This window comes from Triticum dicoccoides, chromosome 6B (assembly GCF_002162155.2).
Source record: "Triticum dicoccoides isolate Atlit2015 ecotype Zavitan chromosome 6B, WEW_v2.0, whole genome shotgun sequence".
Classification (NCBI taxonomy): Eukaryota; Viridiplantae; Streptophyta; class Magnoliopsida; order Poales; family Poaceae; genus Triticum; species Triticum dicoccoides.
Genome location: NC_041391.1, coordinates 714,012,014 through 714,023,787, shown reverse-complemented (window position 1 = coordinate 714,023,787; position 11,774 = coordinate 714,012,014). Strand labels below are relative to the sequence as shown.

The following is an 11,774-nucleotide window of genomic DNA, read 5'->3' as shown; positions in this document are numbered from 1 at the left end:
CATAGTTGACAGTTGATGCTCTACATAATGTGGAAGCCCCCAAGCGCAGCCACGAAGACGAGAGGGAGGATGGACAACCAAAGGACCGTCTTCCCGACGGCGTGCCGCCCGTCCAGCTCGCCGGACACCCACACGCCGATCAGAGCCTCCACAATCCCGAAGATCACCACGGCAATGAGCACGGCAAAGTAGAGGTAGAGAAGCCCCCTGCCATGGTGGACGAAGATGCCCCCGGGGGCCTTGAACAGGAGGAGACAGAGCGCCGCCGCGGCCTTGAGGACACCGCAGGAGATGAGCGCCCGTGGGAGGTTCTTCCGGTCGGAGAAAGCGCCGGGGATCATGCCCACAATGTCGCTGAGGATGGCCATGGTGGTGGACAAGTGTTGTGGTTTTGCTTGAGCTTTTGGTATTGCAGAGTGGTACAAGGTTAGGCCGTCAGGGTCTGTCTATTTATAGACAACGGCCACTGGGCCAAAGCTAGCAGCGCTGTGGAAAAGAAAAGGCAGAGGATGGCATAGTCAGAAAGTCCTGGGTCCTCTGCTTCACGACCCTGGAAGCTGCCTCAGAATTTCGTCGTCAGCTGAATCAACCCGAACCGAACCCGATCGGTGCAGTCGCCGTCGCCTTCGCCCTCTGCCGTGCTGAGACCCTAAGCTTACCTAGTCCTTGAACCCCCAGCGTCTATGTTACCGGCCGGCCAGTCTCTTTAAGCAAGCCTAGTTCAAATATTCGCATTCCAAAATGCAACGTTGGTCTGTTATCTAAAATGTACTGCAGTCACATTTTACCCTGTTCATTACACCGGGTAACAGGATTTGGAGAAACGAGAATAATTTGCCCATAACCGTGCTTAATTAGCATTTCACAAATAGCTTATGTCAAGAAACAAGATGTTCGGGTCAGGTTCGGGTCGGATTCATGGGTTAAGTCAATGCGTCACGTCGCTGTCTTAATCTAAACGGCAGAAAGGGCAATTAGAGCAGGGTTTCCTTTCGGGTTCGGTTCGTGTTTGCCACTCTTCTGTTCGGGTTGGTCTGTATAAGCACAAGTGAAAATTTTCGGTACATGCCTCTCAGCACAAGCTATTATCCAAGCTCAATACTGTCTCAAACAACGCACTGTAGATACACAAGCCAATGAATTTGCTTGTCAGCGTTTTGGGCTGAATTCGCAAACAAAACAGTACCCCTCAAATGCACATTCAGTTTTCTCATACTAGTTTTAGATTTTCAGTTTTTAGTTCCCTTTACATACGGAAAGAGGTACCAAAATACTAGGCAACCAAGTGTCCATCACTAATTCTCTACTGTGCAAAGACAAAGAAAATGTTCAGTTTGAATGGAATAACAGTATAACATTATCACGAAAGGACATACTTCTCAAACTGACGAGGACTGATGACTGCCTTAAGTACGCATGCTTAGGATCCTACAGATAATTAGTATGTCTCTGTCCAGCAGATAGGCCTGCATAATAGTCTTCGGGTTCGGTTCGGATTCAAGTGGTGGAGCATCTCAGATGGAGCAAAGGTGCATTGGCGAAAAGGAGGTGCCATGTGTGACAAAGCCACCAACCAAAGGTCAAGCCGTGCGTGGATGACACTTAATTAATTTCCTCTGGAATCAAGGAGCAAACCCGATCAGTTCCGTTCGGGTTCGAAACTCGATTGTGATAGTTTGTGAATGGTTTTTTTTTAAACGCGGTTCCTTAGGACCCGATTCATTAAATAAGCTCGAAGAGAATTGCCCGGTTAATAAACAGAAAACCGGGCAAACATCCGCTTTGCCAGAGGGGCACTTGCCGACCACAATGCCGCGAGCGTCCAGCCCATGAAGCACGCAACCGGGATCCGAAGCTCTTCAAGGCGACACCCCAAAGAGGGAAGCGACGATGTCGACGCCGTCACCCGACCCAACCGGGCCTTAGGCTTTCACCCGAAGAGCAAGATCCGAGGGTGTAAGAGGATGCCGGACTCCACAACAACGCCTCCAAGGAGGTTAAACGACGTCCACAGACGCCGACGCCGCCGGCCGGCAAGACCACCAACACCACCAACACCACCGCGCCAACACCCTCACGCACTGCACCTTCGCTGACCCGCCCACCTCTCGCAGCGCCACCGCGCCAGCAGCACCAGAGAGCCACCAAGCACTTCACCTTCCCGCCGGTCAAGAAGACGCAGACGGGCCAGATCCGGCCGATCTGGCATCCCACCAACGCAGCGCCGAACAGGAGCCACCCGAGGCCAGCACGCCACTGGCCCGACCAAGGACGCGCCCTACAAGGCAGGTGAGGGGGCCGAGCCCGCCCCGACCGCCGGAGAGGAGCAGCTGACCGAAGACTAGCCGCCCGTCCACGACGCAGCCCGCGACCGCCACCCGCGAGAGCTGCTGCCAGGGAGCCGTCCCGTCGGAGAAGAAGCCCGGAGGTCCACCGGCGACGCAGCCGAAGCCCTCGAGCGGATCCAACTCTCAACGCAGAAAGGGGATCGAGCCTCCCCGGCGGCGGGGTCGACTTCCTCTCGCCAGGCCGCGTGAATGGTTTTCGTGCTTTGCTCTCATTATTCTTGAATTATGATGATGTTTGTGATGCCTGAATCATTCTTGTGAATGACTTTCGTGCTTTGCTCTTATTGCCTGAAATACTTCTATCCTTCGATTGTGCAAGGAAGATGTGTGTGGATTATGGAATTAGCTACAGCAGTAAATCCTTGCATATTTAGCAAAACCATCTTCGATAGTGCTTTGGCTTTTGATCATTACTACCGTTGGTTGGTTGCCTCTGATTCTCAGTTGTTTGCTCTGTTTTCAAACAGCTTAATAAAGATTGAAAATACATGAGTCCATTCAACTGATTATATCCTTGACTCATGTATGTCTAGCTGTTTGAATCATTAAAGGAAGGGACACAATTTTGCAAAAATCTCAGAGTAAATCATTTTGTATTATATTTTATTCTAAAGAATCCAAAATATTAACTAGATTTCTCATTGCATAGTTCTTGATCTTCTCACTGATTGTCTTGTCTGCTTCCTTCATAAAGGGACACAATGTCAGTGCTGCAGCAACCCGGTCCGAAGTTCCGAACCGAACCCGAAAACTCACAGACAAAAGGCAAGGATGAAGACGCGTTTAGACAAGCATTCTTCTCCGTGACAGCGACCTTGGACACACGCACGCATGCCAATTGAGCATCTCTTGCTGAGCACATCTTTGCTTCCTAAACCGATCGCAGAACCCGGTCCGAACCCGAATGCTCGTTGGCAGTACTTGTGTGTCAACGGTGGCCCATGTAGTCGTAGTCACCCAATCCCAAGGAGGACGAACCTGCAGTTCCAGCCACCCATCTTCGCCGACGTAATCCAACCTGAACTACTGCATATCAGTTTTCAGCTCCGAGGAGTTTGAGAAAGGGACACCCATTGCAATAGTTCTCTAAAATGTACTGCTATCACATAATTCACATTAGAACCTGCCTGTCTCTAAATGTACTACCATCACATAATTCACATTTTTTGTGTTACCACATTTGACCCTGCCTGTTTATCACATTGGTAAACAGGATTGGATTTTCCCCATTCTACAGACTAATTTGCCCACACCCCTGCTTAGCACTCCAGAAATAACTAAAGTCAAGAAACGAGATGTTCGGTCAGATTCGACGGTTAAGTCAATGCATCATGTCACTGTCTTAATCTAAACGGCAAAATGGGTAATTAGAGCCGTGATTGACCACATGGGGCTTCCTTTCGGGTTCGGTTCGTGTTTGCCACTCTTCTGTTCGGGTGGTCTGTTAAAGCACCTGTAAAGTTGTTTATAGGTCCCATACCTATCACGGTCAGCAGCTACTATCCAAACTCAATAGTATCTCAAACAAAGCCGTTTATCGTGCACCATAGATAAGCAAGCAATTGGTTTGCTTCTCGGCACTCTTGGGAATAATGCACGATCCACAGTAGCCACCAAATGCGCGTTCATTTTCCTAATACCAATAATTTCGGGTTTATTTTCAGTTACCAAAATACTAGGGAACCAAATATCCATCACTGTTCGGTTTAAACGAAATAACGCTATGATAAAGGGCATTTCTGAAACTGCCGACGACTGATTGTAGCCCTAAGTATCCTTACCATTCTAAGGAGAATTAGTATTAGAGTCATCAGTGACAGCATATTTGACAAGGTCTCTAATCATCATCAGCTTCGGGTTTCGGGTTCGGTTCAGATTCAAGTGGTGGGGCATCACAGACCAAGGAAAAAGTGCATTGACGAAAAGGGCAAGCTGTGTCCCCATGCCATATGTGATAAAGGCCACCAACATCAAGTCATGCGTGCATGATACTTAATAAATTACTTTGGGAATCTAGCTAGGAGAGAACCCGATCGGTTCCGTTCGGGTTCGAAACTGTGTGATACTTTGTGAATGGTTTTTGTGTTTTGCTCTTATTATTCTTGAATCATCATGATGTTTTTCATGATGCCAGAATCATTCTTTGTGCTATTTCTTGTGAATGGTTTTCCTGTTCTGCTCCTATTGCCTGAAATACTTCTATCCTTGGATTGTGCAAGGAAGATGTGTACGGATTCTGGAATTAGCTATGCCAGTAAATCCTTTAGTATTTAGCAAAACTAGTCTCAGTAGTTCTTTCACCAACATCCCACGGACGCCTCCATGAGCCCAAAGACGGCAATGGTGACGAGGATGCCGTAGTAGAGGTAGTAGGCACCCTTCCCGTGGTGGAGGAACACACCTCCCGGGCCCTGGAAGAAGACGAGGCACAGCGCCGCCGCAGCCTTGAAGATCCCTCCAGAGATGAGCGCCTTGGGCAGGTTCTTCCTGTCGGAGCACGCGGCAGCAATGGAGGCCAGAATGGTGAAGATGATGTCCATGGCTCACCTTTCCGTAGAGCTGCGCGTGGAGGCGGCACAACAAAGAGTGGTTCAGGTTGGGGCTTTGAGAGCTTGGAGAAGAGAAAGGTGCAAGAAGGCTTGCTTTTACAGCAGGTTAAGGAGCTATTTATACACTACGCTTGGCTGGTCTGAATGGACGTTGGCAGTGCTGTGAAGGCTGAGAGAGACAGAGAGCCCAGCAAGATGGTCAATGTTGCAGCAACCAGATCCGATCCGATCCGAAGTTCCAAACCGAACCGAAAACCCGAAAGTTGACAGGCCTGTGAAGGAAAAGGCAAGGCGAAGACGTGTCGTCGTTGTCGAGTCAACCATTCCCATCGATGCTAACCCACAACTCCTCATGACAGCGACCTTGGGCACACGCATGCATACAGATGGATGCATCTCTTGCTGAACACATCTTTTCCTTCCAAACCGATCATAGAACCCGGTCCGAACCCGAACTTTGGCAGTTGTGTCAACGGTGGCCTGCGTAGTCATAGTCACCCAATCCCAACGGAGAAGGAAGATGAAGTGCTTCCCATCTTCGGCCGAACCCATTCATCTCTGCTACCGTTCAGTTAGTATGGTTGAGCAAACGTAGTTCAAATATTTGCATTCCAAAATGCAACATTCTGTTCTCTAAAATGTACTTCTATCACATTTGACCCTGCTTATCAATTATCATATGGTAAACGGTATTTTGGATTCTCCCATTCTAGAAACTAATTTTCCCACACCCCTGCTTAGCACTCCGCAAATAACTTAATTTACGAAATGTTCGGGTTGGTCTGTTAAAGCACCTATTAAGTTGTTCTAAGCCCCCATACTATCCAAAAAACAAGGCACTGTAGACACCCAAGCCATGGATTTGCTTCTCAGCGTTTTTGGGCTCAATGCACAAACAACAGTAGCCATCAAATGCACGTTCCGTTTCCTAACAGGAACTTCAGAATTGTTTAAGTTCCCCTTACACACGGAGTGAGCTGCCAAAAAACTAGACAACCGAGTATCCATCACTAATTCTCTACTGTACAAGACAAGGAAAATGATCAGTTTCAATGGAATAATATAATAGTATAATCAGTATGTCCTTCAGCAAAATGTTCTGTACGAAAGGACATTTCTCAAACTGACTGGAGCGCTAAGTATGCTTAGCGTTCTACGGACAATTAATTAATATGTCTCTGTCCAGCAGATAGGCCTGCATAATAGTCTTCGGGTTCGGTTCGGATTCAAGTGGTGGAGCATCACAGATGGAGGAAAGGTGCATTGACGAAAAGGACAAGTTGTGTCCCCATGCCATGCGTGACAAAGCCACCAACCAGGGCAAGCCGTGCGTGCATGATACTTAATTAGTTGCCACTGGAATCAAGGAGCGAACCCGATCGGTTTCACTCGGGTTCTAAGTTCTGTGATGGTTTGTGAATGGTTTTCGTGTTTTGCTCCTATTATTCTTGAATCATGATGATGTTTATGATGCCATATCATTTTTGTGCTATTTCTTGTGAATGGTTTTCATGTTTTGGTCCTACTATTCTTGAATCATGATGATGTTTCTATCCTTCTATTGTGCAAGGAAGATGTGTGTGGATTATGGAATTAGCAAAAGCAGTCTCAGTAGTGCTTTCACCATTGAATCAGAAATAGCTCATGTATTGCTCTGTTTCCAAACAGCTCAATGAAATTGAAATACATGAGTCCAGAGAACCGATTGTATTCTTGACTAATGTATGTAAAGCTGTTTGAATCATGAAGGAAAGGGATATAATTTTGCAAAATCTCAGTTAATAATTATCTATTATATTCCATATAATCTGGAAATATTAACTAGATTTCTCTAGTCCGTGAATTTATTGTGTAATTTTGGATCTTATCACTGATTGTCTGATCTTCAGAAAAAACGGACTTATCTAGCTACTTAGATAAATCAACCAAGAGACCATTTAATTCATAAGTGACTTCTTGTTTGATGATCTTTCTCAAAACTGATAGTTTGATCAATTATTTTCCACTGCTCATACACTGATTAAAGATGATATAGTTAGCTTTGTCCTTCTTGAGAAAAGTTTCCGGGTTCAATGTTTGAAGAAGGATTCATTCATCCCTGTCAGTAGGGTCGTCACGTGGCGTATAACATAATATTTTGCTGATTATTTAGTGCTTGCTGGTAACTCAAAGTTCACATACACAGCATAATACAAATGTGGTCAAATGTATACTTCACACAACACTACTGCCTGCCAAGAGTCTAGCAAAAGAATGCAGAATTGATACAGCTGGCAGTTTTGAGATTTTGAGATGGATACAAGAGGAAGGATGGATACAACAGCAGTTTTGAGATTTTGGGCTTGGAGAATGATACATTAGCAGTGCTGGGAAGGCACGAGCCCGCCTGGTCAATGCTGGGTCTCTGCTTCATGACGCAGCAACCCGACCCGGATGGAACCCGAGCGATGCAGTCACCTTACACCGACAAACCAAATCTGTCGCCATCCGCACGCATGCACACTACTGAATTTATCTATCTACTATGTCGATCTGAACTGAACCCGAACAGTTTAGTTGTTGTGGAGCCAAAGGCAAAGGATAGCGACCCATCTGGTTAATGCTAATTCCCCTGCTTAATGACGCACCAACCCGAACCGAACCAAACCCGAATGGAGCTATAAAAAATGATAAAACATACTTACTGATGGCCGCTACTTTTGCTGAACCATCTTTACTCCCAAATCCATCGCGGCACCGGACAACCTGAACGTTGGCACTTGCAGTTAATCCGAACCTGATCCGAACGCCTGGCCTTCCCATGTGGCTCTGGACCACCACAAAGCCCTGCAATGTGCTTTTCCTTCTCCTACTGAAGAAGGTTGTATTTCTGTTCCATGTAAAATAAGAGACTGTTATTTTTGGAGTGTATCTTTACAGCAGCAGTGTTGGTTGGAACAACACGTACCGCTGTAAATGCAAGAAATTTTACAGAGTTGCAGGGATTTCCAATCTTGGTTCTTCAGAATATTATTCCAGTGATCAATGGTAAGATGCTCTCTTAACAGTGTCCCTGCAGTTTCTGCAGCTAATGGGTTTCCCTGTAATCTTTTTGCTATCTGCCGTCCAAGCTCGCCCAAACTAACTTGCTCTTCATAGTTCTCATCACCAAATGCACACGCTTTGAACATTTGCCAGAAATCACCATTTTCCAAACCATCTAAGTTAATCGGTCCAGTTGTACCTCTCTTTTTGGCAACAGACGGTATTCTAGTTGTCACGAGTACCATGCTGCCCTTTGCATTGTTAGGCTTGAAAGGTGCTAATAGATTGTTCCATTGGCAATCACTGATGTCATCCCAAATATCATCCAAAATAAGCAGAACCCTCTTTGATTTAACATGTTCCTTCAAGACTTCCGGAAGCTTGGGAAACCTGCATTTCCCTTTATGTGCTCCCAGGGATACAAAATCTAACATCTCTCTTGTGACTCTGGTTTCATCAAAGCTGCTAGAGACCCAGATCCATATCCGGAGGTCAAATTGACTCTCCAAATCTGAATCATTGTATACAAGTTGAGCCAGAGTCGTCTTCCCAACTCCTGCAACGCCTACAATTGGCAGAACAGTCACACCAGCATCTGATTTCCGTTCTTTTATCAACTCTATGATGTGACTCCTTTCTTGAGATCTCCCATACACTTTCCCTTGAATAAGACTTGATGTCCTTCGGTGTGTGTTTGAGGTGGTTGTACCCCGGCAGCGATTTGGACCTGCATGAGACCTTGGCCCAAGCATCTTGAGAACCCGTCGCACGTTCCCTCGGATATATTGCAACTGACCAGTTATGTCCTGTATCTTTTTCGAAATTTGTTCCTTGTTCCAAGGGCCTGTGTTGGCTGCGGTGACATCTGTTGAATCATTGCCCCTTCTCCTTTTTCTTCTGGATGAATCATCAGCAGTTGCATTTCTGGTGCTGCATTAAAAAATATGGAGTGGATTGGCAGTTAGAATCACATTGGACTGTTTACTCAGATGTTTAAAAACAGAGTCTCAAAAATAAATGTGCAAAAGGTCTTAAAAACAGAGTCACATTGGCTATTCAGAGTCTTGTACAGCATTTAGTTACCTTGAAGAATTTGGCAGCTGGTTACTTGGTCTGTCAATTTGGTTGGGAGGGTGCCAATGCCATGGGCCTGCAGCAGAAGAAATCATGGACACGAAATTTAGTATGGTGGTGATCGACAAAAAAAATTGGAAGTGGAGTAGTAATTAACACAAACAGGTGGCGTGCCTCCGTGGAGCTGGTGCTGAAGCCTGTAGCAGTGGAGCTCGTCGACCGCGTCGTCTGCGGCGTAGAGCAGCTCCTTGACGGCTGCGAGGGATCTGGCCATGGACCTGTTTCGGATCTCAGACCTGTCGTTCACGGCGGAGACGACCCCGTCGACTTGGTCGATCTCGTCCCTGAGCCCCTCCACCTCGCCGGCGAGCCCTGCTTGGCGAATCCACCCGTCCAGCTTGCTGAGGCTGGGAAGGATGGTGTGCAGCAGCCATCGAATCGCGGCCTGCAGCTGCAGGGAAGTGGTGTCTTGTACCGCCTCCATTCCGTCGGCAGATCCCGGCGGAAGGGGGGAAGCACTCTAGGGACCGAGTTTGATTTGGCAGCTAACAGAGTACTCCAGTCCGAGGGGTTCAGAACTTCAGACCGGCGAGCGAGTCAGCGAGGGGTTCAGAGGAGGAAGAAGGTTTCACACTGAATATTTATTTCCACACAATACTAGAATATTTATATCCCGTTGCAATGCACGTCCATTATTCTAGTATTCAAAAAAATTTATATGAGGTCACTAAAATTTGTTCTGGATTGCTTGCCATATTGAGCATGATCGTTTGAGAAAAATTCATAAGAGGTCACCGTATCTGGTGTTGTAAGCTCTCTAGAGCACGATCGTTTGCGACCTTGTTTTCATGTTGGCTTCATTCTAAGAGCATCTTCAGCCGCGTCCCCAACAGACCGCCCTCAGCCGTTTTTGCCGTCGCCGGTGTCAAAAATCGGTCCTGTCGCGTCCCAGGAGCCTGTTTTTCGCTGGGTTGGGTCGAAATTGGAGTCGGCGGACCCAGGCCGAACCCGGCGCGCTGGGAGCACCCGGGGGCACCGCGGCAATCGAATTTGGCGCGAAGAGGGATGGGCCCGCCTAGTCAGCGAGACGCCGCTTCGTCGCCCTCATCGCCTGGTTCCCGCGGGGATCAATGCCAAGCCTGCCGCGAGGCAACGATGGTCAGCCTCCATTGATACCTCACGGGCGGCGCAGTGAAGGCGCCACCGACGCGCGTCTCACCCGCTCCCGCCACACGTCGCCCGGCATGCAAGCTCACCGCCCCCCAGCTTCGGCTATAAAAGCCGTCCTCCCCGCTGGTGGAAGCCACAATCAGCAAAGCTCGCCTTCCCTCCACCCTTAGAGCAACTCTCCACCCTCTTCCCCGCAGACGAGCAATGCCTGAGAGGTACCCCGGCGATGCCGCGGCGGCGAACGGCTTCAGCCGACGCCATCTCCACGAGGATGAGGCGCGCCTCCTCTACGAGGCCGACTATCCGGCGCCCCCGGACATGCGGGTGCCGGGCTCGTGGAAGCTCAGCGCTGGCGGCGTCCCGATACCACTGGTGCCCAAAGGGGCTATGTGGCGGGCCGAGATCGCCCGCATCCGCTCGTCACTGCCGGAGGAGCAGCGGAACGAGCCGGGATACGCCGTCGACAACCACACGCTGTGGACGATGTTCTTCGAGCGGCGCCGCGACGAGCAGATCGCCTCCGCCAATGGCACCATCCCCCACGGCCGCCTCAACGCGACGGGCGGCGTGAGTGGTGGGGCATGCCCGGCCGCACCCTCGAGGCCGTCCTCGATCACATCGAGACCGGCAACACGCCGCGCCCGTTGTTCTCCCGCCGCGCCGGCAGCTCCTGGACGCCGCGGCGAATGAAGGCTGGGACGTCCTCCTCGTCAGGCTCCGGCTCACCGGCTCTCCGCCCCATCAATCCAGAGCCGGAGGAGGAGACGCCGCTATGTCGCCGCACCCGCAGTGGTGCCCTCGTCATCCACGAGGGTGCCCGCCCCTCCCCGCGCTCTCTCCGCCTGGTCCGGCCGTAGACCAAGCCGGGGCTGCTCCCCGTGAAGCCGGAGCACGCGGAGATGGCCGCCGCCGACGAGGCCGCCCTCAAGTGGGCGAGGGAGGACTACGTCCACAAGCAGGTGCTCCGCCAGCGTCGGGCATACGCGGAGCTCCAGGCCCGACGCCAGGCCGCGCGCCGCGCGCGCGGACCACGCGTGGAGGGCGGCATCGTCCTCGACAGCGACGAGGAGGACGAGGCTGGTCCGTCCAACCCTGCGCGGGTCGGCGACCCTGGCCAGGGTTCCAGCAAGGATGGCGGCGGCTCCGGCGGGGCCTATGACGACGACGACGGCGGCGGCGGCGGCGACTACACCCGATTTTATAACCTCCTTGGCATGTAGCAGTAGCAGTAGTTTGCATGTTTGTACAAATTTCTACGAATTATCGCCGAGTTTGCACAAATTTGCATGAAAATTCACCTGGTTTGCACGTTTCTTGGGGCGACGACTAGGAACACAATAGCCCCCAACGCGCCAACAAACGCCGGTTCGCCCCCAGACGGCTCTTTTTCGGCGTCCTGGGTGCCGAACGACTGGAGATGCTTTAATAAAATGGGGCGAGGGGGAACACCTTACATTCAATTTTTTTTATTTGTTCTGGAACTCAACTCACTTTGGTCACTCTAGTTTAAACACCCTAAATATGGTCACCAAACTTGCTAAAGAGATTCATATTTGGCTGAATATGTGATCGAAACAGCGCAAAATACAAAGAGCTTACATGTTTTTTT

General features: G+C 49.5%; 1 protein-coding gene across 1 annotated transcript; it reads right to left on the bottom strand.

The window, feature by feature from the left end:
* Window positions 1–6,886: 6,886 nt before the first annotated feature.
* Window positions 6,887–9,479, bottom strand: LOC119321617 (putative disease resistance RPP13-like protein 1). Its single transcript, XM_037595219.1, has 4 exons — window positions 9,170–9,479; window positions 9,005–9,071; window positions 7,845–8,851; window positions 6,887–7,766 (listed from the first exon to the last, which is right to left on the bottom strand). Exons 1-4 carry the CDS (start codon window positions 9,477–9,479, stop codon window positions 7,663–7,665), a joined length of 1,488 nt encoding a protein of 495 aa, XP_037451116.1. The 3' UTR covers window positions 6,887–7,662.
* Window positions 9,480–11,774: the final 2,295 nt, after the last annotated feature.

Coding starts and splice junctions, on each gene's coding strand:
- LOC119321617 (XM_037595219.1), bottom strand. CDS start 9,479: ATGGAGGCGGTACAAGACACCACTTCCCTGCAGCTGCAGGCCGCGATT. Junction 8,852..9,004: donor CAGCTGCCAAATTCTTCAAG/GTAACTAAATGC, acceptor TTTTTAATGCAG/CACCAGAAATGCAACTGCTG. Junction 7,767..7,844: donor AATTTCTTGCATTTACAGCG/GTACGTGTTGTT, acceptor TACATGGAACAG/AAATACAACCTTCTTCAGTA.